The 21,375-nt window shown below is 43.5% G+C and overlaps 1 protein-coding gene across 1 annotated transcript; it reads left to right on the top strand.

The window, feature by feature from the left end:
• Positions 1-8,660: 8,660 nt before the first annotated feature.
• CBR4 (carbonyl reductase 4) lies at positions 8,661-21,348 on the top strand. Its single transcript, XM_036890926.2, has 5 exons — positions 8,661-8,891; positions 10,400-10,520; positions 11,232-11,368; positions 13,558-13,692; positions 21,021-21,348. Exons 1-5 carry the CDS (start codon positions 8,750-8,752, stop codon positions 21,197-21,199), a joined length of 714 nt encoding a protein of 237 aa, XP_036746821.1. The 5' UTR covers positions 8,661-8,749; the 3' UTR covers positions 21,200-21,348.
• The last annotated feature ends 27 nt before the right edge of the window (positions 21,349-21,375 follow it).

Below are 21,375 nucleotides of genomic sequence, written 5' to 3'. Positions count from 1 at the left end.
TGTAGTGACTTTGTCTGTTTTTGGTATTAGAGTGATGCTGGCCTCATAGAATGAGTTTGGAAGTATTCCCTTCCCTTCTAATTTTTGGAATATTGTAAGAAGGATGGGTATTAGCTATTCTTTAAATGTTTGGTAGAATTCAGCTATGAAGCCATCTGGTCCTAGAGTTCTGTTTTTTTTGGGAATTCATTACTGGTAATTGGGCTATTCAGATTTTCTGTTTCTTCCTGGGTCAGTCTTGGAAGGTTGTATTTTTCTGAAGTTATCCATTTCTTCTAAGTTGTTCAGTTTATTGGCATATAATTTTTCATAGTGTTCTCTAATAATTCTTTGTATTTCTGTGGTATCTGTTGCAACTATTCCTTCTTTGTTTCTGATTTTGTTATTTGTGTGCTCTCTTTTTTTTTTTTTTGGTAAGTCCAGCTAGGAGTTTATCTATTTTATTTTCTCAAAGAACCAGCTCCTGGTTTCACTGATGTTTTTCTATTGTTTTATTCCTCTCTATTTTATTTATTTCTGCTCTGATCTTTATTATGACCCTCCTTCTACTAACTTTGGGTCTCATTTGTTCTTATTTTTCTGGTGTCTTTAATTGTGAGTTTAGACTATTTACTTGGGACTGTTCTTATTTCTTGAGAACAAGACCTGTTTTGCTATGCACTTCCCTCTTTTGCAGTATACCACAAATTTTGGACTGTTGAATTTTTGTTTTCATGTCTCCATGTATTGCTTGATTTCTTTTAATTGTTCATTGATTCATTGGTTATTTAGAAGCATGTTTTTTAGCTTCCATGTGTTTGTAGGCTTTTTGTTTTCTTTGTGTAATTTATTTCTAGTTTCACACCATTGTGTCCTGAGGAGCCATCTGATACAATTTCAATCATTCTGAACTTTTTGCGGCTCTTTTTGGACCTAGTTTGTGATCTGTTCTAGAGAACCTTCCATGTATACTTGGAAAAAATTTTTATCCTGATGCTTTTGGGTGTAGAGTTCTGTAGATATCTGTTAAGTCCAGCTGATCTAATATATTGTTCAGTGCCTCTGTTCCCTTACTTATTTTCTGTATTGTTGATCTGTCTATTGATGTGAGTGGTGTATTAAAGTCCAAAATGAATGTGTTGCAGTCTATTTCCCCCTTTAATTATGTTAGTATCTGTTTTACATATTTAGATGATCCCATGTTGGGTGCACAGATATTTATAACTGTTATATCCTCTTGTTGGACTGACCCCTTTATCATTATGTAATGTCCTTCTTTGTCTCTTGTTACTTTCTTTGTTTTGAGGTTTAGTTTGTCTGATACAAGTACTGCAACTCCTGCTCTTTTCTCCCTATTATTTGCATGAAATATCTTCTTCTATCCCTTTACTTTTAGTCTATGTATATCTTTGGGTCTGAAATGAGTCTTTTGTAGGCAGCATATAGACAGGTCTTGTTTCTTATCCATTATGCCACTTTTTGTCTTTTGATTGGTGCATTCAGTCCATTTAAATTTAAGGTAATTATTGATAGGTATGTAGTTATTGCCATTTTTGTTAGTTGTTCTCTGGACATTTTTATGGTTCCTTCCTATTGCTTTCTTCCTCTCTTATACTCTTCTCTTCTTATTTGTGTCAGTCTGATAGTCTGTTTTCCACTCTGCACTGCTCTGTAATGAACCCCCCATGAGGGATGGGTCTCTGCAGCCTGTAAATGAGGAGCACAAAGCTGTGCTCCTGGAAGGAGAGGCCTCAGTCACAGCGGCACCGTCCGGAAACACGGAGGCCCTCACGTTCGAGCTCGGGTGTTCAAACCACACAGGGTGGACTGGCTGCCAGGTGACGGTGAGGAGCCGGAGTGTGCGGGGCCCACGTTCAGTCAGGGCTGCCGACCTGCATCCCTGCAGGAGGCGAAAGCCCCCGAGCCTGGCGCTCAAGGAGGCGGGGTGTCCCCGAGCCGGGCCAGGGGCTCTGATAGCCGCTGTCTGTCCAATGAGCTAGCATGGGGAAAGCCCACTTAGTCTGGGAAGCGCAGCAGGCGCATTGAGAACTGGTGGGACTGGCAGCCAGAAGGGCCGGGCCGGGAGGGCGCCGGGGAAGCAGAGCCCAGTGGGTGTGGGGCGGGCTCAGAGCGGGAGGCTGGCCTCATAAGTGAGGTGGGCATGTCAGTTCTCAGGAGTGCGGCTGGTGGACATGCTGCCCTGGGGCCTGATTTCAGGTATCCGGAGCTGGCCTTACACCATGAGAACAGTTCTGGCAGGAATAAAAAGGGGTTTCATCAACACTCGGGCATTATAAAATGTCAGGTACTTCCTGGTGAAATGTCCAGGCTAAGTGTCCTCCCCCAGGAGGAATCTGTCTCTGCTTGGGCTAATGGTGTCTTTCATCACTGGAAGTGAATTTTTAATTAGTATTTTATTCTTTATGTATAAATTAGGCTACCTCCTAGTTAGCCTTGTTATGTGCTAATGGATAGTAACTGCAGTTGTCATTGTTTGTAATATTTCCTGGTTTTTATTCATTTACTTGATGAACACTCCATCCTCAAAGAAGCCTTCTTGACCTCAGACCCATTTCGGACCAAAGCCCTGAGTTAGGCCCTCTCTCAGCAGCTTGTACTGCACCTTTACAGGCCTTCCCACTCTCGCAGCTAAGCAGTAATTGCATGAGTAGTTATTTAATGTCTGTCTTCCTTGCTGGATTATTTTCCCAAATGAAAGCAGGAACCAGGTTTATTTCAATCATAGCTATATCCAACACCGTTTTTGCCCACAGCAATAAATTCTTTTTAAATGAGTTATTTCATTCACTCTTACTCATCCATTAGCTAATGTATTTAGTTAATACATCAGGAACTTAATACCCTAGGAGTTGTGCTACAGAGAAACAAAAACTACTGTGGTGGTGTCTGCATTCAGGCAGCTCACAGAACAGAAAGTTCTCACCACTGGAGCTGAGAGACACCTTGAGATGTGATGACAGAGGGGACGCCGGGGGGACCTTTCACTCCTGCCACCACCGTGTGCTCACTTGCTCAAGGCACAGCTCAGGGTTTATCCCTCCCTCCCCACGCTCCCCACGTCCAGTCCGTCCAGTCCGTCGCAAGGTCCTGCGGATTCTCCTCCCTGACTATCACTCCCGCCTGAACCCTCTCCCCAGAAACTACTCAGTTAAATGGATGCAAGATTTTGTGTTTAGTTTGCCATGTTCACAGATTTCTGGTAGTCCGTTCAGTATCTTCCTAAAATTTCTGAATTTGAGGTCAGGATCCCTCCATGAAACTCAGTCTTAAAGACAAGGTAAGGAGAGAAATAAAGAAAGGCATCAGCACTTCCTGCCACAGATAAGGAAAGTCTTCCACTGGGAGAGATGCTTGGGACACGTCTTGAGCGATAAATATGATTTCACTCGGAGGAGTGAGAGCCTCTGCGGCCGAGAAGACAGCGTGCAGACAAGCCAGCAAGTGTGAAGAACATGTCGCCTCAGGGAACCGCAAGTGCCCCGTACAGTTGCGAGTGTGGGACCAGGGAGCAGTCTGCCAGGGAGGGGGAGACGCTGTCAGGAGAGGAAGGCAGAGAGGTGGATGGGTCAGCGAGGACTTGCCTGGCCCAGGGCTTGCTGGGGAGCGACTGCCAGGTCTTACTCAGGGAAGGAGGATCAGGCCTGTATTTCGGAAGGAGCCCTCCGGTGGTGGCACTGAGGGCAGAGCAGGGACACTCCCGGAGGGTGGCAGGCCAGCCGGACTGATCGAGGGCTGTAGGAGAGGGCACAGGCGGGAGTGACACTCAGGGTGGGGAATCGGCAGGACCCTGTGACAGACTGGACATGGGGAGTGTGGTGGCAGGTGTGAAAGGTCTCCCTGGTGGCCTCTTTGGCATGAACACCAATTCAACGAAATAAAAGTGCTCACGGGACACATTTTCCTTTTCATTCGAAATCAAGTAAGCTCTTGTAAATGATAAAAAGTGCATTTGCGACAACTTAGGTTACCCAGCAGATGGGACAGAAGAATGTCAAGCTAAAAGCCCACACTGCGATGGGGAAGACGGTGGAGCCCAGAGAAGGCAAGTAGTGACTCTGTGGCATCTTACTACACTGCTGGGTGTGACTGCAGTGGGGCGTGGGGGGTCTCGATAGTATGGGTGAATGTAGTAACCACATTGTTTTTCATGTGAAACCTTCATAAGAGCGTATATCAATAATACCTTAATTTAAAAAAAAGCCCACACTGCGTTTAGTCAGAACAGTTATCTCTGTGCGGCACAGTGGGGCCACGCCCGTCTTTCCTCTTGAGGCAAGAGTGTGGGCCGACCGAGCGGCCGGGCTGTGCGCATGAGAAGGCTGAGAGGGGAGCTTCCTCCTGACCACCTGAAGAGAGGGGACAGTCCAGCTCTGGACCTGCCAAGTTGGAGGTATTATACGTAAGTCAAGATTGAGTCATGATAAAAAAATATCCCTGAGAGTACCACGCAGTTACAGTCAGTGCAGTTTTGAGCTTCATGCGGCAGGACAGAGAGCTTTCAGTTAATTTTTGTTTTAATAGTTGTATTGAGAAATAATTCACCCATTTAAAGTATACAAGGCTCTGAATTAATTTTAAAAATACTGTTTTTTCCTAATCTTTTTTGCGATTAAGTGGTATTCCATTTGTAACAAGAAAAAAATCAGGCAAAGTGTGTTTATTTAAAAATTTGCCTAGCAGTCCTTACATATAAGGAATCTTCTAAGGGGCCTCTGATTATGGAGTCAAGAGAACTGTATTCTTATGTGGGTTTAAATTAAAGAAAAGTGTGAAATATGGTCAACATATTTTCACAGAAGTGACGTGTAGTAAGGAGAATAGACAAGTGTCCTGCTGGGAAAGGAGACCAAGTGTAATTTACAAACTCACAGCTGACTGTCAAGGGGTTTGGGCGAAACTTCCCCCTGCCAATGACCCTCCTGGCTCATGGCTGGTATGTAGTGATAAGGGTATTCTCACCCAGGATAGTAATGGTATGATGTTAACAGACAAAAAAATAAGTAATAGCCTTGGGGTTTAAACTGAAGTTAGTGGTGAATTAAAACCTTCATCTAACCATTACTGTCTGTATACACCAGTGAGAAAAATTGGAAGGTTGTGAGAATTCTGAACGTCACCTCACATTGTGGGTTAATGATCTTTGTGATGGACAGAATAGATCAAAATCTTTTGCTAAAGTAACAATATGTAGAACAAACTGTAACCCTCTTCTTAGGAAATTGACAGAACCGACCACAAAGCTTGAATCTGTGTTTTGCCTTGCGATGCTGGATGGCAGGAGTGCAGCTGGCACATCGGCTGACCCGTGTACTGGTCCTTAGTCTAAACAGGTTTTCCTTTCCACAACTGTGCATGAGTGTGCAGTGGGAGGGGGCTTGGCCACTCTGGCTCAACCCATCCTGGTATCACTGCTAGACTATCGTTTCTTAAATGCACCTTTACTTTGTGAAGGGGTCACAGCGGTGCCCTATTCGAGGCCTGCTTCTGGTTTTAAACCCTACTCTGGTCCAGCACCATCCCAATTTGCCCAGAAGCAGCAATTTCCTCATTGTTTCACATATACAGACTCTTCTTGTGTCTTTGCAAAATGAATTGCAAAAATGAATGTTTGCAAATATTGTTTAACTTCCTATGGTACTTGCCTTTTAAAAAGTCTGCCTCGGTGTTGTGTCCTCTGCTTACAATAGTAGTTGCTGTAAAAATAGCCCTACAATATACTTTTTTTCATGACAAGCAAAGTGCATTGTAACACTTAGTGGGCCCATTATGAGGATTTATGAGGGTAAATTTTGCTCAGACCTCTCTACTGCACTTCCAGTATGCTTATTTCTTATTCAAATTACTATTTGTAACTAATCATGTTTCTTTAGTGGTCTCGGCCACCAGGAAATTCGGAATCACACGTGCATCTGCTCTCTAGTGCTGAACAGATTTTCATTACTCTATTTGTGTAACTTTCCCACTGACCTCATGTTACTGTTAGATTATATATGAACTATGTATCTATTCAAGGTAACACACAGTCACCGATGTGGCCATGTCCTTGGGCCGGCCATCGGGGTGCTGCCGAGGGTCCCCCCCTCATTCCGGGGCTTGAAGTCGTGGTGTCGCAGGCGGTGCAGTCCTCGTCTGAGGCTCTTGCAGTTCGACTGCCGGCAGGAGTCAGTTCCTTGTACCTGCGCACTGAGGTCCTTAGTTCCTTGCTGGTTTCTACCTGGGGCTTGCTCTCAGCTTCTAGAGGCTGTCTCTCCATTAGCAGTTCACAGTGTGGCTGTTTGCTTTCTTCCTGGAGGAAGCAGGGACATTTCTCATGCCCTGGACCTCCTCCTGTTTCAAACGTCTGACTTCTTTTGCCATTGGCCAGAGAAAAATGCTCTGCTATTAAGGGTTTCACCTGATAAGATTAGGTTTCCCCAACTAATCTACATACTCTAAGGTTAGTTGATTAGGATTTAACGTCTTCAAATTCCCTTCACAGTGGTCCCTGGATTAGTGTTGGACCAAATACCTGGGGTGGGAGGGAAGAACGCTGGGCGGTCATATTTGGAATTCTGCTAATCACAGTGCCCATAATGGGGGACCACGCAGCTGGGGAAGGAACAAGGAGGACCCAGCACACAGGCATAGGGGGTCCCCAAGATAGATTATTACCCTGAAAAATGCAAGGTACAGAGCACTATTGATAGTGTACAACCTTTGGCATAAGGAAGGGAGTGGAACAGGAAAGATATGTGCATTGTGTAATGCTTGCAGAAAGAATGGAAGGATAACAAAAAAGGTAACAAATGGCAATTTTTAGGGGTAGAGAGAGAGCGGGAAACAGGGCAAGGATGAAAACAAACTTCTCTGAATATTTCTGTTTGTTTACATTTAAGAACCATTAAATGTTTTATATAATTAAAAGACAAAATTAAGTAAAAACGATAAAAACAAAGCAATTTCTAAAAGTTGAAAACAACCTTGTATCAAGTTTGTGGTATAACTCCTTGGAGAATAAATACTTAAAGTACGTTTAAATCACAGTATTTTGACGGTATTGCTATATGCCTTAGGGACAAAACTATCTTGTTAAGAAACCGCAAACTGCATTCAGTATTCTCATCATTAATGTTAACTTTGTATTGCTGGATCCTCCTTCCCCCCCCCCCCCAGTTTAAAAGGCTGTGGTAAAAGACATATAACAATTTACTGTCTTCATCATTTTTAAGTGCATTAAAATGTATCAAGTACATCTACATTGTGCAGCCATCACCACCATTCCTTTCCAGAGCGTTTTTCATCCTGCGAAACTGGAGCACTGTACTCCTACAGTACCTGCCCACCCCGACCCCCCACGCTGCAGTCCAGGGGGAGTTCCGCTCTCATTTCTGTCTATATTTTGACTATTGTAGGCACCTCAAGTGGATTCATAGCGTTTGTGATTGGCTTATTTCACTAGCATATTGTCCTCCAGATTCATCCAGGTCATAGCAAATTGCAGCATTTCTGTCCTTTTTGTGGCTGAACGATATTCCTGTGTGTGTCTAACACTACTTTTGCTTATCCAGCCTTTGCCGGTGGTCACTCAGTTTGCTTTCACAGTTGAGCTACTATGAATAATGCTATGAACTTGGATAGATACTGGGTTTCAGTTCTCTCGAGTATGTACCCAGAAATGGAATTGCTGGGTTATATGGTAATTCTATTCTTAATTTTTTGAGGAACCACCATGTTGTTTTCCAAAGCAACTGTACCAGTTTGCATTCCATCCTACAGGGCACGTGTTCCACCGCTCCCACATCCTGTGCAACACTTGTTATTTTCTGATCCTTGATAGTAGCCGTCCTAATGGTTGGGAGGTCTTACTCATGTATATTTGCAAGTCACTTCAAACCCCTTTTGGATTTGGGTGGAATAGAAATATTTTAAACATGGTGCTCTTCCCTCCTTTTATTCAAACTGCAACCAGCCCTCTTGTCCAGCTTTTCCATGCATTCCTTCATCCTTTTCTCTGAGATCCCGTGTTCATACACTTCTGCCCTATGATTTTGTACCACCTGCTAGCGTTTCGGCGCCATTGTTCCGTGTTTGCATTTTGAACTAGGGACCATGGATTATACTTTCCTGAATCAAAAGCAATGACACATCAAGAAACGCTTCTTTTCGCAGTTTAACGGCAACAAACACGCGACTCCCAGTTCAGGGCCTCGCAGGGCAGGGCGCTCAGCTCGTCCTCGTTAGAACCGCGGGAGCCTGTCCCGCCTGTGAGCGGCGCCAGGCCGGCCTCGCCGCTCCGCGGAGCCCGGCCGCAGCCTTAACTGTCCGGCTCCCGCTGCTCGTGGCTGGCGGCACCGCCCGGGGACGGCTCACCGGACGGGCGCCCCTTGGCCCCGCAGAGGCCGTACGCGGGGCCCCTCGCCGGCGGGCGGCTGCTCTCGGCTGGCGGCGACGGCCCTGGTTTGAAAGCGCAGAGCCACAGCGGCCCGGGCGGCTCCCGGAACACCGGACGGGGCGGCCCGCGAGCGCCGGGTACGACCCTCAGCCCCGAGGGGCCGCAGAAGCGCAGCCCACTGCGGGCTACGAGCCCCAGCGTGCACCGCGGCCGCGTCTAGCCCCGCCCGAGCCGGCGCGCTGACGTTACGGCCCGCGCTGCGTGACGTGTCCGGCTGCCGGCGCGGCGGCGGGAGGAGGGCTGTGTCTCCGGCGCGGCGGTGCGGGTGCTCGACGGCCGCTGGCGGCTCCCCTCGGCGCGCGCGGCTCCCGGCCCAGAATGCGCCGAGTGTGCGCCGTCTTCGGGGGCTCGCGCGGCATCGGCAGGGCCGTGGCGCAGCTCCTGGCGCAGAAGGGCTACCGCCTGGCCGTCGTCGCCAGGAGCCTGGAGGCGGCCGGAGCCGCCGCCGGGGCCCTGGGCGGTAGGTACCCACCGGAGCCGGTAGCGGGCGCCGCCGCCGAGCACCAGTCCCCGAGGCTGCACGCGCCGGGGGCCCCTGCCTGCCCGGGTTCCGCTCGGCTGGCTTCTCTGTCCCCGTGAGCGCTCGTAAGGCGCCCCGTTGTCCCGGTGACTTATGCAGATGGGCAGTTGAGGCTTGTTTTGGTCAGTTACTTTTTATTGCATTTAAACTCCAGTTTTTCCGCCTGTTTATTAGTAACGGATAAGTAACTGTTGCATTAAGGATTTAAGTCTCTCAATGGTAGGGGGAAATAGACTGCGAACGGCGCTGAGACGCCGCTGTTCACTTAGCTGCTAGAATGGACGGATGCCCTCATTCACCGTGGGAGGCATGTGGTGGCTGTGACCCTGTGGCCTTTAAAGTAACGTTACCGACGGGTTCACCCTGATTGTTGACGTGGGCTGGGAGAGTATTAGATTCTCTAAAAGGAAAACCCCATGTAAGCCGCAGACTAAGAAGGATTGCAGTGGGTGCCGCTTTCTGCTCGTAGTGTCCATCGCTGTTGTCACTGTGATGCAGGGGCGGAGACGTGGTGGACCTTCGGGGTCACCCCAAGCCCTTAGTGTTTGCTGGCCTAGATCAGAGCCGTTGGTTGAACTTCCCAGGGTGTTTGTGAACCTAACAAGACACAAGGAGGGACAGGGTGCTTTTGCGTCCTTCATGTCCTTGTATTGTGTGTTCTGTGCGTAATTGGCTTTCACCTAGATCATGTGACTTCCCGCATGACTGAACCGTCTCCAAAGGCTTGCGGGGTTAATTTCAGTGTTAACCTATTAGGCAAGGTCAGCCAGAAAATAAGCAATTGTTTAGTTTTTTTAAATCTGCATTTCAGTGTTGAAATTACTATTAAGTAGAGAATGCTTGCTTTCAAGTGCAATTTTTTGCGTGTCATTTTTGGTAACATTTTAAAAAAGAGGGCATTTAAAAAGTAAGTTTTTATTGAAAAGTTATCTTTTTTTTCATGGTTTGTAGTTTTCACAATTTTTACTCACTTCTAATAGTCTTGAATAATAGTCATTATCATGTATATGCTATGGTAAAACAAACAAACAAACCAGGAGTTTATGTTCAGGACCAGGAGACCAATTCAATGAAAACCTAACAGAATTAGACATAATTTCAAAAAAGGAATATGAAATCCAGAAGGCTGTTGAATTGGGCATAGGTCATTGTCAAAGCTGAAAGTATTCTGTGCTGAATCTTGCTAGCATTATGAGCACAAAAAAGGCCCTCTCCCAACTTTTTTGTTGATGAAAAAAGTTTTAAGCTTTACATTCTGTTGTTTTCCTTGATTTCTCCTAGTTGCCCTCCTACCCCCATCCCAGTTTTATTAGCCTGAACTCCAGGGAGCAGGAGCTGTGATCATCTTTTAACACAGGCCTAGCTTAGAGTAGATGTTTAACAAATGTGTGTTGAGTAATTTTTAAATTCTAAGTTACAATCCAAAAGAAACTGATTTTGTTTTATAGGAGATCATTTGGCATTTAGCTGCGATGTTGCCAAAGAACATGAAGTTCAAAGTACATTTGAAGATATTGAAAAAAATTTGGGTCGAGTTAATTTCTTGGTAAATGCAGCTGGAATTAACAGGTTGGTCACAAATTTAAGTACATTTCTGATAGTTTTTTTTTTAACCTATCATCTTTGATTAGTATCGGTTAATATATTGATTAACTTGTTTTACTTCCAATTGGAAGAAAAACTGTGTATTGGAAAACTTGGTCTTTCAATCCATACATTCTTTTCCTTTGTCTTGAAACATACAATAGGGGTACAGTTTGAGCAATTCTGTTATTTTTGTGACATGCATACTGAGTTGTAGAGCTTTTCCAGCTCTCCAGACTGTCTCAGTTTCTTCCCAGTTCATACTTCCTTATAGGTAAGCACCATTCTGACTTCTGTCACCATATATAAATAAGTTTTATCATTTCAGGAACTTAATGGAGTCAGGTTTTTTTTTTAAGGTGAATTTAGGACAGAAGAGTTAGGATAATTTTCTTGCTGAAGAAAGGCTTAGTATGGCAGTTGCCAGTTCATCCAAGCTCCTTTGTCCACATGGTACCACTCTCAGCAGTAGGACTGTTTGCCGCTCTACCTGAGAGGGGTGGAAACCTGGCTCCCAAGTGGGTCCTTTTTCTGGCTTATCAGTCGTCATTTTGATGGCTTTCAAACCAAGCTAAAAATGGGACCCTCTGTATTCTAGCTCAAATACAGACACTTTTTACCCTACTTTCAGTAAAAATGTTATGTATTTTTTTACTTTGTTTATCTCATTTTTAAGTCACATTCTTTGTTTTGTAGGGATAGCCTTTTAGTAAGAACAGAAACTGAGGATATGATATCCCAGCTTCATACTAACCTTCTGGGTTCCATGCTGACCTGTAAAGCTGCCGTGAAGAGTATGATTCAGCAACAGAGAGGGTCGATTGTTAATGTCGGTGAGTCTTCGCTTTTATGAATTTAAGATTATCTCATAGTACCATTAAAATACTTAAACAGCTGACTTGGAATTTATTCATGTGTGCAACCTGAATGAAATGTGTCTTTTTAATGCCTATGGAAAAAGGATTGGATTAGCAGATTAAGTAGGGTAAAACAGGAATCACAAATTCACATCCTTCTAGTGATTGGCCAAGCAGGTGTTAAATGAGTGACACCACCAGTTATTAGAAGAACGACAGCACAGGTCATGTAGTAGATGACAGAACGTGCATGTCTTAGTGTCCAGAGGCCATATAGAAAGTGAGGGGGCACCACTCTCAGGTCCAGGGGATTGCTGTTGTGCACATATGTGGTCTCAGGTTTGCCAACTATCTTGACTTTTTTAAGAGAAATTGGACATCCTAATTTTTATGTTAAATCTAATTTTTAAAATACGGGCAAGCAGTTGAACAGTTTTACGTAGTGGGGGCTAAGGGATGCTGTCTACAGTAGTGGCATGGGTCACTGATAAATCTACAGAGGTTTAAGAAGTTGTTTTCTTGAGAGAATAGCCATTTGAGTTTCTTAGAATGGATGTAAGTAACCCCTAGTCTCAGTTCGTCTGACCAATGGGGCAGACACACCATGTAGTATGTGCCTGTAGACCTTAAAATGCAAAACAACTTGAAATTTTTTTCAGTTTGGTAGTTTGAATTGAAAACAGTGGCATTTTAATTTTAGTGATGATACCTTAAAAGTTCACAAAAGGGGATGCTGCTTGTTAAATGACCTTGTTCTTTTTAATGTAGGAAATGGTTTTCCAAACCAGAATATAGGATTTTTCTCTTTGAAATTGAGAAAAGGAAATAATACTGTAGTAACAAGAATTAAAATACGTTTGGCATATACCCTTAGAAGTGTGAGAGATCAGTTTTCTTATAAAAGATTAGTAAATGAGTTGACTTTTGCCTTCTAACACACCAGATAATGATTCCGGGTTTTTATTGGCTGGTGTATATTCCCTGATAATGTGGGGTGCATTTAACTCTATAATATCCCCTTTTTAGGTATACTTAAATAACTCATGTCAGTCCTTTGTATACATGCAAAACTTTTAGAAGTATGCTAAAGTAAATTAACAGATAATTTTAAATAAAGTGGGAGACTCTTATTGCCGAAAGGACTGTGTTAAACTGCTAGAGAGTTTGTATTTCAGAAGTCAACCTTGTGACCTATGAACAACAGTGTGTGGCGTAACCAGAGCTCCTGAAGCTTCCTGTTTGGCTTCCATGCCTCGATTCTACTTGCTGTTTTGTGTGTCTCCATATTTCTCTTTTTCTCAGGTCTCCTCTGTTATTTGCATTCCTTCTGTCTTATGTCTCTTCTCTTTCTGTGCTTCACAGTTCTCTTCCTTTGTCATTAACTGGCATATAATAATACAGAATGTGGATGAATATTTAATATTGGACTTGGTTATAATATAAAATGTTGGAATGCTTTTTTTTTATAAAATGAAACTTTCAAAAATTTGTGAGGTTCTTGATTAATTTTTATATCATAAGTACAGGCCACTGGTGCAGAAAATTACATTCTCACTTCTGTTTTGCAAGAATTTATTTGCATACAGTTGATACTTGAATTATAATTTATTCATGTTCGCAGAAATGAGGCCACCTGGAATGTTTTAGTAGGGAGCACAAGTTCTAACACATCACTGAAGTAACTGAATTACATAAAGAGTTTATAGTTAAAGCTTGCTATTTTAATTAGTAGTTGTTAACATTTGGTGAATTTATCTCAGTTATACTAATATTTTTTTGTTTTGTAGAATCATAAAATTAATCAGTCTTTATATGACCTTTTTGGTTTTAAGCTCTTCCTACTGGAAACCTTTCTACGTATTATATATACAATTTTCATCATGTCTGACCTACTCAGAGATGAGAATGGTTTCGTTTCACTTAATGGACCAGTTCTGAAGCCTGCTTTATATTCGAGCTTTTACACAGCTTCTTTCATATCCTGTTTTCTGTATGTATCTGGAGTAGACACGGACACTAAGTCTTTACTAATCAAATGACAATGATTAGAATTCTTAATTTTAGCAAAGGACAAGGTAAAATGGTTTGTATCTTTTTGTATGCTGTAAATTAATATTCAGATAACCCCATTAATTGTTTTGAATTTATTTATTTTTTCCCCCTAGGAAGTGTTATTGGTTTAAAAGGCAACTCTGGCCAGACTGTGTACAGTGCCAGTAAAGGAGGCTTGGTTGGGTTTTCACGTGCTCTTGCTAAAGAAGTAGCAAGAAAGAAAATTAGAGTGAATGTAGTTGCACCAGGTCAGTGAAAACTTTCTTTTTAAACATAATTTATGAACATTTTGGTTTTATACAGTAATACAAAAATTGTTCTTGTGTCTATAAGTACATCAGCAATATCAGGTGGTTCTCAGCACATCGGATAGGCACATGGGGTCTACGCTGTTACTAAACTCCCAAATAGCAAAATGCAGGAAGGTGTGACTCCATCCTGCCAGGACTTGGGGAGCCACGCCTGGCCCTCTGCCGAGCTATGTGCCTGCCTCAGGACACCGCCGAGAGTGAGGCCAGGTTGGTGTGTGTGCATGGACCACACTGCATTTTTACTGAGTGATTACTCCCAAACTAAAACCACAAGAGAAACTTCCCATTTAAGAATGAGTTATAACTTAAGAACTCCTAAGAGCTGAATGTAAGAGTTCCAAGTGGGTGGGGTGGTGGGGGAGTGTTGGTGACGCACACCCCGAGTTGGCAAGCCCAGACTGTGCGCCTTTGGAGAACTGTTCCCGTTGTAAGCGTCCTCCTCTTGGGATGTCGGTGACTTGCCGCTTGCTGGGACGCCCATGTAGGTAATTTAGACGTTGTCAGTTTGCCGAAGCAAACTTCCCATATAATGCATCTCCTGCCTGAATGTAATTCATAGGTCTGTATTGTGGAAGTGATACATCTTTATATTTACAATGCCTGAGTAGCTCAGTAATTCAATACACTTTTAATCCAGAGGAAATAATCAAACACGGCTGTGTAGGTAATCCATTTGCTCATTGCACAAAGCATTCATGAATAATAACCGGCGAATCCGTTACTCCAGAAAGCCGACACTCCTTCACAGGACAATCACCAGAGGTCACATGTTTGTTCTCAAGATAGGCCAGATGCCTTTCACCAGGTTTCACTGTGCCCTAGAGCGCTACCCAGAATTCAGGTGAGAGTTCCAACACAAGCATTTGAAGGAAAAAAAGATATGTACAGAGACTCAGGAGGAAGAAACATCTTTCCATGAAGTAGCAAGATTTTAGCTGTGATTTTATTTTATTTTTTTGTGGCCAAAGGGGCACACTGTTTATTTATCCATCCCTATTGAAAGACACTTGGATTATTTCCAGAAATAACAAAGTTGCAGTGAAAATTATTGTAGAGTGTCACTTTGCATGTGTGTGAGTATATCTAAAGGGTATATGCATTTTTAATATTTTTTAAACGACTTTATTGAGGTATAGTTTACTGTATATACAATTTTTTCCCAAACTACCCTCCAAGGAGCCTGCCATCTCGCATTCCCTAGCAATGTGTGGGGATGTGCACTAGCTTCCTATTAGTGGGTGCCTCCGTGAGGTAGGGGTGGAGGACCCAGAGAGGATTTTGACTTACTTTCTTTAAAAATTACTATGTGTTGAGAAAATATTTCAAGCAGTAGAAACAGAAGGTGAGAATGTAAAAGTTCTCCTTGGCCAACACTTTTCTTCCCCAAAGCCAGCCCGGCCCCTCCTGCGTTGTGGACTGTTGTGTGTCAGTCACCAGCAGCCAAACCCAGTGGGCGTCTCTCAGTCCCCAGCCTCCCTGAGATTTCCACAGATCTCTTCCCAAGGTTCTCTTCTTCCTTCTGCTTCCATGGCACGGGCATTCTTCTGGTTCTCTCGTATTACTGATCCATCCATCACCATCTTCTCTGGCTTCTTTTTTTTCTGTTGCTGTGAAAAACAGACCTAATAACATATTTATTTAATGCTGCTGCTGCTGCACAAGAACAGCAGAAGCCAAGCCACAGGGGCACCGTGATTCAGCTGTGGTTGTCTCTCTGATGAAGCAGTCGGGGCTCTGAGGCTCACTGTGAGCACGTGGGAGGAGGAGGTGGGGGACGTGGTGGCGAGTGGGAGCACGTGTTTACTGGCACCAGCAAGGCCTGGTCCACGCGCAGGAGGCAGTGCTCGGATGAAACGAGGCTTCTAGAACCAGGCGTATTTTGGGGTGGCCAGCAGTGAAGCTGGTGGCCGTCTAGTGGATTTTCACAGTAGTGTAATAGTGGGGCGCTTACAGCACAGCCGGCCTCCTGCAGGAAGTCTGGGCTGGACCCTCGTGTTCCTGCTGAACATGTGGCAAGAACCCGGCCAGCAGAGCTGCAGCTCACGGGCAGAACCGAGCAAGTGGGCTTCGGGCCAAGTGCACAGAGATCAGATCACACAGAGGACGAACTCATCTTGGACCAAATGAATATTGAAAAAATAAGAACACAAATACAATTCTGCATGTGTTTGTCTAAATACAGATACAAATTTGTGTGTTTCACTAATTTATTGAAATGTGATTTTTGATTTATAAAGAAAGAAAACTAATTGGCACTTAATAGATTGACATCTGGGTAGAATAGTTCTAAAATGATTGTGAAAAATAATGACTGGTGACTAGAAAAAAATTCCTTGAACTTCATATTTTATACAAAATTTCTGTAAACTTTGCACTGATTATGGAACAACATAGGGTGGAAAGGATCTTAGAGATTGTTTATTCCAATTGTTTTAACAGTTTGGAACACTAGGTCCTAGGAGACAGGGACTTAGCAAAGGTTAGACAGCTGTACATGGCAGAGCTGTTAACTAAAACCTCTGTCTTGATTTCCAGCTACTGTAAATGGCCCCATTGAAAATAATGGCCCCTTAGATTTCTTTTATGTCATCATTAGCTTCAGGGTCTTTGTGTCCTTTTTCTAATATAGTCTGTCTAAACTATCTGGGATCTTCTAATCTCATCACTCTTACACTATTTGCCCTTTTCTAAGGTACTGTTGATAGTATTGCCTGGATTAGTGAAGATGGCAATGAAAAGATGCTAAGGATCAGACCTACACGGTCACTCATTGGTGCCTGTGATAGAAACTTTGGTTAGGTGTTTACTTGACTTTTGAATAAAATGAGTTTTCATATACCACTGCTAGTTGGCCTTGGAACATTTGTCCAAGCTTATTTAGATATTAAAAATTGATCACCTATATAAGAAAAGACTTTTTTCTCATTGGTTGTTTGTAAGAAAGAATAGGCGGAAGGGGACATTTGCCCCCGTTCCACGTCCAGTCCCTTGCAGCTGCGGTGTGGACCCCAACTGGGGCTTCCTTGGCCCTGATGTTGGGCCAGGAGGGGTCTGGGAACTGCTGGAGGTCCCGAGAGCCCTTTTGCTCTGTGACATGCTTTCTTCCGAATTCATGGCTTAGTCACAAAGATGAGCTGAATTCAAATGGTCCAAATCCATGAACATTTGATAAATGTTGTTTAGATACATCCTTGTTTTGAAAACAAGATAATCCAAAAGCTGCCCCGTCACCTTGGCACTGTGTTCTGTTTGTGTGGACACTTTATGCCCCCGGTGATTTCAGCATTACCTTGATTTAACCATTTACAGAGTAGATTAATTGTGGTTAGATGTGATGAATGTAGAAGTACGTATTAAGATTTTATGGAAACAAAGGATGGAATGCTTAATATTGTCAGAATGAATTAGTTGTCAAGGCAACGGGTTAAATAGTGGGAGGCCAGTTTGTATACAAAGGGAAATTTTATGAGTGTTGTTGAAGTGTGTTTGTATAGCCTTCCCTAAAGATCTTGGGGCTTTGTGCTGTTGTTGTCATTTGTCTCCATATATTGCTTGATCTCTGTTTTAATTATGGTCATTGACCCATTGATTATTTAGGAGCATGTTGTTAAGCCTCCATGTGTTTGTGAGCCTTTTTGTTTTTTTTGTACAATTTATTTCTAGTTTTATACTTTGTGATCTGAGAAGTTGGTTGGTAGAATTTCAATCTTTTTGAATTTACTGAGGCTCTTTTTGGCCTAGTATGTGGTCTATTCTGGAAAATGTTCCATGTGCACTTGAGAAGAATGTGTATTCTGCTGCTTTTGGGTATAGAGTTCTGTAGATGTCTATTAGGTCCATCTGTTCTAGTGTGTTGTTCAGTGCCTCTGTGTCCTTACTTATTTTCTGTCTGGTGGGTCTGTCCTTTGGAGTGAGTGGAGTGTTGAAGTCTCCTAGAACGAATGCATTCTATTTCCTCCTTTATTTCTGTTAGTATTTCTTTCACAAATGTTGGTGCTCCTGTATTGGGTGCATATATGTTTATAATGGTTATATCCTCTTGTTGGACTGAGCCCTTTATCATTATGTAATGTCCTTCTTTATCTCTTGTTATTTTCTTTGTTTTGAAGTCTATTTTGTCTGATACAAGTACTACAACACCTGCTTTTTTCTCCCTATTGTTTGCATGAAATATGTTTTTCCATCCCTTGACTTTTAGTCTGTGCATGTCTTTAGGTTTGAGGTGAGTCTCTTGTAAGCAGCATATAGATGGGTCTTGGTTTTTTATCCATTCTGTTACTCTGTGTCTTTTGATTGGTGCATTCAGTCCATTTACATTTAGGGTGATTATCGCAAGATAGGTACTTATTGCCATTGCAGGCTTTGGATTCGTGGTTACCAAAGGTTCAAGGGTAGCTTCTTTACAATCTAACCATCAAACTTAACTCTCTTATTAAGCTATTATAAACACAGTCTGATGATTCTTTATTTGTCTTCCTTCTTTTCTTCCTCCTTCATTCTTTATATGTTAAGTGTTTTATTCTGTACTCTTTTGTGTTTCCTTTGACTGATTTTGTGGATAGTTGATTTCACTTTTTGCCTTTAGTTAGTATTTGGTTGGTCTGCTTTCTTTGGTGTGATTTTATTTTCTCTGGTGACATCTATTTAACCTTAGGAGTGCTTCCATCAGAGGTGGTTTGTGGGAGGCAAATTCCCTCAACGTTTGCTTGTATGGACATTGTTTAATCCCTCCTTCAAATTTAAATGATAATCGTGCTGGATACAGTATCACAGTATCCTTGGTTCAAGGCCCTTCTGTTTCATTGCTTTAAATGTATCATGCCATTCTTTTCTGGCCAGTAAAATTTCTGCTGAGAAGTCTGATGATAGCCTGATGGGTTTTCCTTTGTAGGTGATCTTTTTTCTCTCTCGTTGCCTTTAATACTCTGTCCTTGTCTGTGATGTTTGCCATTTTAATTATTATATGTCTTGGTGTTGTCCTCCTTGGGTCCCTTGTGATGGGAAATCTGTGGACTTCCATGGTCTGAGAGACTATTTCCTTCCCCAGCTTGGGGAAATTTTCAGCAGTTACTTCTTCAAAGACACTTTCTATCCTTTTTTCTCTCTCTTCCTCTTCTTCTGGTACCCCTTAAATGTGAATATTATTCCATTTGGATTGGTTATATAGTTCTCTTAATATTCTTTTATTCCTAGAGATCCTTTTATCTCTCTCTGCCTCAGCTTCTCTGTCTTCCTGTTCTCTGATTTCTATTCCATTAACAGTCTCTTGCACCTCATCCAGTCTGATCTTAAGTCCTTCCAGAGATTGTTTCATTTCTGTAGTCTCCCTCCGGACTTCATCCCTTAGCTCTTGCATATTTCTCTGCAGGTCCGTCAGCATGGTTATGACTTTTATTTTGAATTCTTTCTCAGGAAGATTGGTTATATCTATCTCACCAGGCCCTCTGGGGTTGTCTGAGTGATTTTTGACTAGACCAGATTCTTCTGCCTTTTCATGGCTAAAGAAGTGGTCACAGGCAAGTGGCATGTGTGTCAGCTGGGAGAACAAAGTCCCTTCCTGCTTGTTGGTCACCTAGCCCTTCTCCGCCCTCTGTGCCATCTACCCGCACACTGGGAGCAGTCTCTGGGATAATCTCCTGAACTGCCGTGGACGGGGCAGCCCTTGGGATAGCCTAGCACACTGTGGGGGGTCGCTGCTGCCGGGTGTGTTCTCCTGCGAGAATGGCACCCCTTCATGCCTTCCGGACCTTGCTCTGGCTTCTGCTGCCTGTGCCGGTTACCCGCACACCGGGAGGCAGTCTCTGGGTGGTTGCTGTGGGCGGGCTGTTCGGCTGCTCCACAGCTGTGGTGGGTTAGCCAGTCCGCTTGCAGCACCGGCTGGGGGGAATGAATGGCAGGCTGCTTGTCGCTGTGAGGGGCTTTGGGGCTATGTTACCCCCTAGGGGATTAGGGAGCCTGAAGTTCCTCAAGATTCCCAGCCTGCTGGGCTGAGTGTGCTGGGACAATTTGTCTAGCTGTTGAGCCCTTGTCCCTTTAAGACTTCTAAAAAGCGCCTGCTTTTCTTTTGTCCCAGGGGAGCCGGCTGTGGGGACCTGCTCGCAGTCTGCATCTCGGATTTTACTTTTCCATTTCCCTAATATCCAGCACACCATGCAATGTGTGTCTGTGCTCCCCGTGCACATTACTAGGGCTGGTTATTTAGCAGTCCTGGGCTCCCACTCCCTCCCCTCTCTGATTCTTTCCTCCTGCCAGTGAGCTGGGGTGGGGGTAGCGCTCGGGTCCTGCCGGGCTGCAGCTTGTATCTTACCCCCTTCCTGAGGCGCTGGGTTCTCGCAGGTGTAGATGTAGCCTGGCTGTTGTCCTGTATCTTCTGGTCTCTCTTTTAGGAATAGTTGTATTTGTTGTATTTTCAAAAATATATATGGTTTTGGGAGGAGATTTCCGCTGCCCTACTCACACCGCCATCTTGAGACCCCTCCTCCATGTATAACTTTTGACTCCCCAAAAACTTAACTACTGATAGCCTGCTGTTGATCTGGAGTCTTACTGGCAACATGAATAGTCGATTAATCCATATATTGTATGTTATGGATTATGTACTATATTCTTAAAGTCAGCAGGAAAAAGGAAAAATTTTAAGTTGTCATAAGTCACCCAATATTTTTTAGTATCTTTATTGAAAAAATCCATGCACAAGTGGACCCTTGAAGTTAACACCTGTTTTCAGAGGCCAGCTGTGTTGGTCTACTCTCAGCCGCCTTAGCTGTAGCAAGCGAGATGTCACTTGCCAGAACTGCCACGTCGGCTCACGTGCCCCCCTTTGTGACCCTTCCTCCCCTCAAACCTGCTCCATCGCTCTCCCCCCGGGAAAGGTGAAAATCAATCAATTCTGTGTACTCTGTATATACCTCCATATGGATATTCACTAGGCTTCCTTTTATAATTAGGGGTACAGATGAGTATTTCTTCATAAATTTTAGGTTCCCAAAGGAATGGAATTTTGATTCATGTTTGTATCAATCCACTTACATTGTGTTATGAGTTGGGCCAAATATTTGGGGGTCAAATATTTTAGTGTTCAGTAAATGTACATTGAGTTAAGCTGAGTGAAATTGTAGATTTGGTTACTTGACTTTTTGCAAAACTCCGTATTTGCTGCACATAGTTTATTAATAATCTCAAATTTTCAGGAGCAAATTCATTTTTGTTTGAAATTGAGCACATGTCTTAGTGTCTTTTCAACTAAATAAACATTTCTCTTTTAGGATTTGTTCATACAGAAATGACAAAAGACTTGAAGGAAGAACATTTAAAGAAAAGTATCCCTCTGGGGAGGTTTGGGGAACCTGCTGACGTGGCCCAGGCGGTGGTGTTTCTTCTAGAATCTCCGTATGTCACGGGGCACGTCCTGGTGGTGGATGGAGGGCTGCAGCTTGTCATGTGATTGACAGTCGTTGGCTGCTTCAGTGATGAGCGCCGGCCCTTTGGTGTTGGCTGGACAGTCATGACTTCGTGGCTGACATTTGCTGATCGAGCCTATTGATGCTACAGATGTTGATTATCATCTTCATATAAATATGAAAAGAACAGTGACTGGGTGTGTTTTCTAAATGGTATGGA

This window comes from Manis pentadactyla, chromosome 1 (assembly GCF_030020395.1).
Source record: "Manis pentadactyla isolate mManPen7 chromosome 1, mManPen7.hap1, whole genome shotgun sequence".
Lineage (NCBI taxonomy): Eukaryota > Metazoa > Chordata > Mammalia > Pholidota > Manidae > Manis > Manis pentadactyla.
The sequence above is the reverse complement of the archived record's forward strand: the minus strand, read 5'-3'. Positions and strand labels throughout refer to the sequence as shown.

Excerpts from the sequence above, each read along its gene's own strand:
- CBR4 (XM_036890926.2), top strand. The coding sequence starts at position 8,750 with ATGCGCCGAGTGTGCGCCGTCTTCGGGGGCTCGCGCGGCATCGGCAGG. Across the intron at positions 11,369-13,557 it reads AGGGTCGATTGTTAATGTCG|GAAGTGTTATTGGTTTAAAA; the intron begins GTGAGTCTTCGC and ends TTTTCCCCCTAG. Across the intron at positions 13,693-21,020 it reads AGTGAATGTAGTTGCACCAG|GATTTGTTCATACAGAAATG; the intron begins GTCAGTGAAAAC and ends TTTCTCTTTTAG.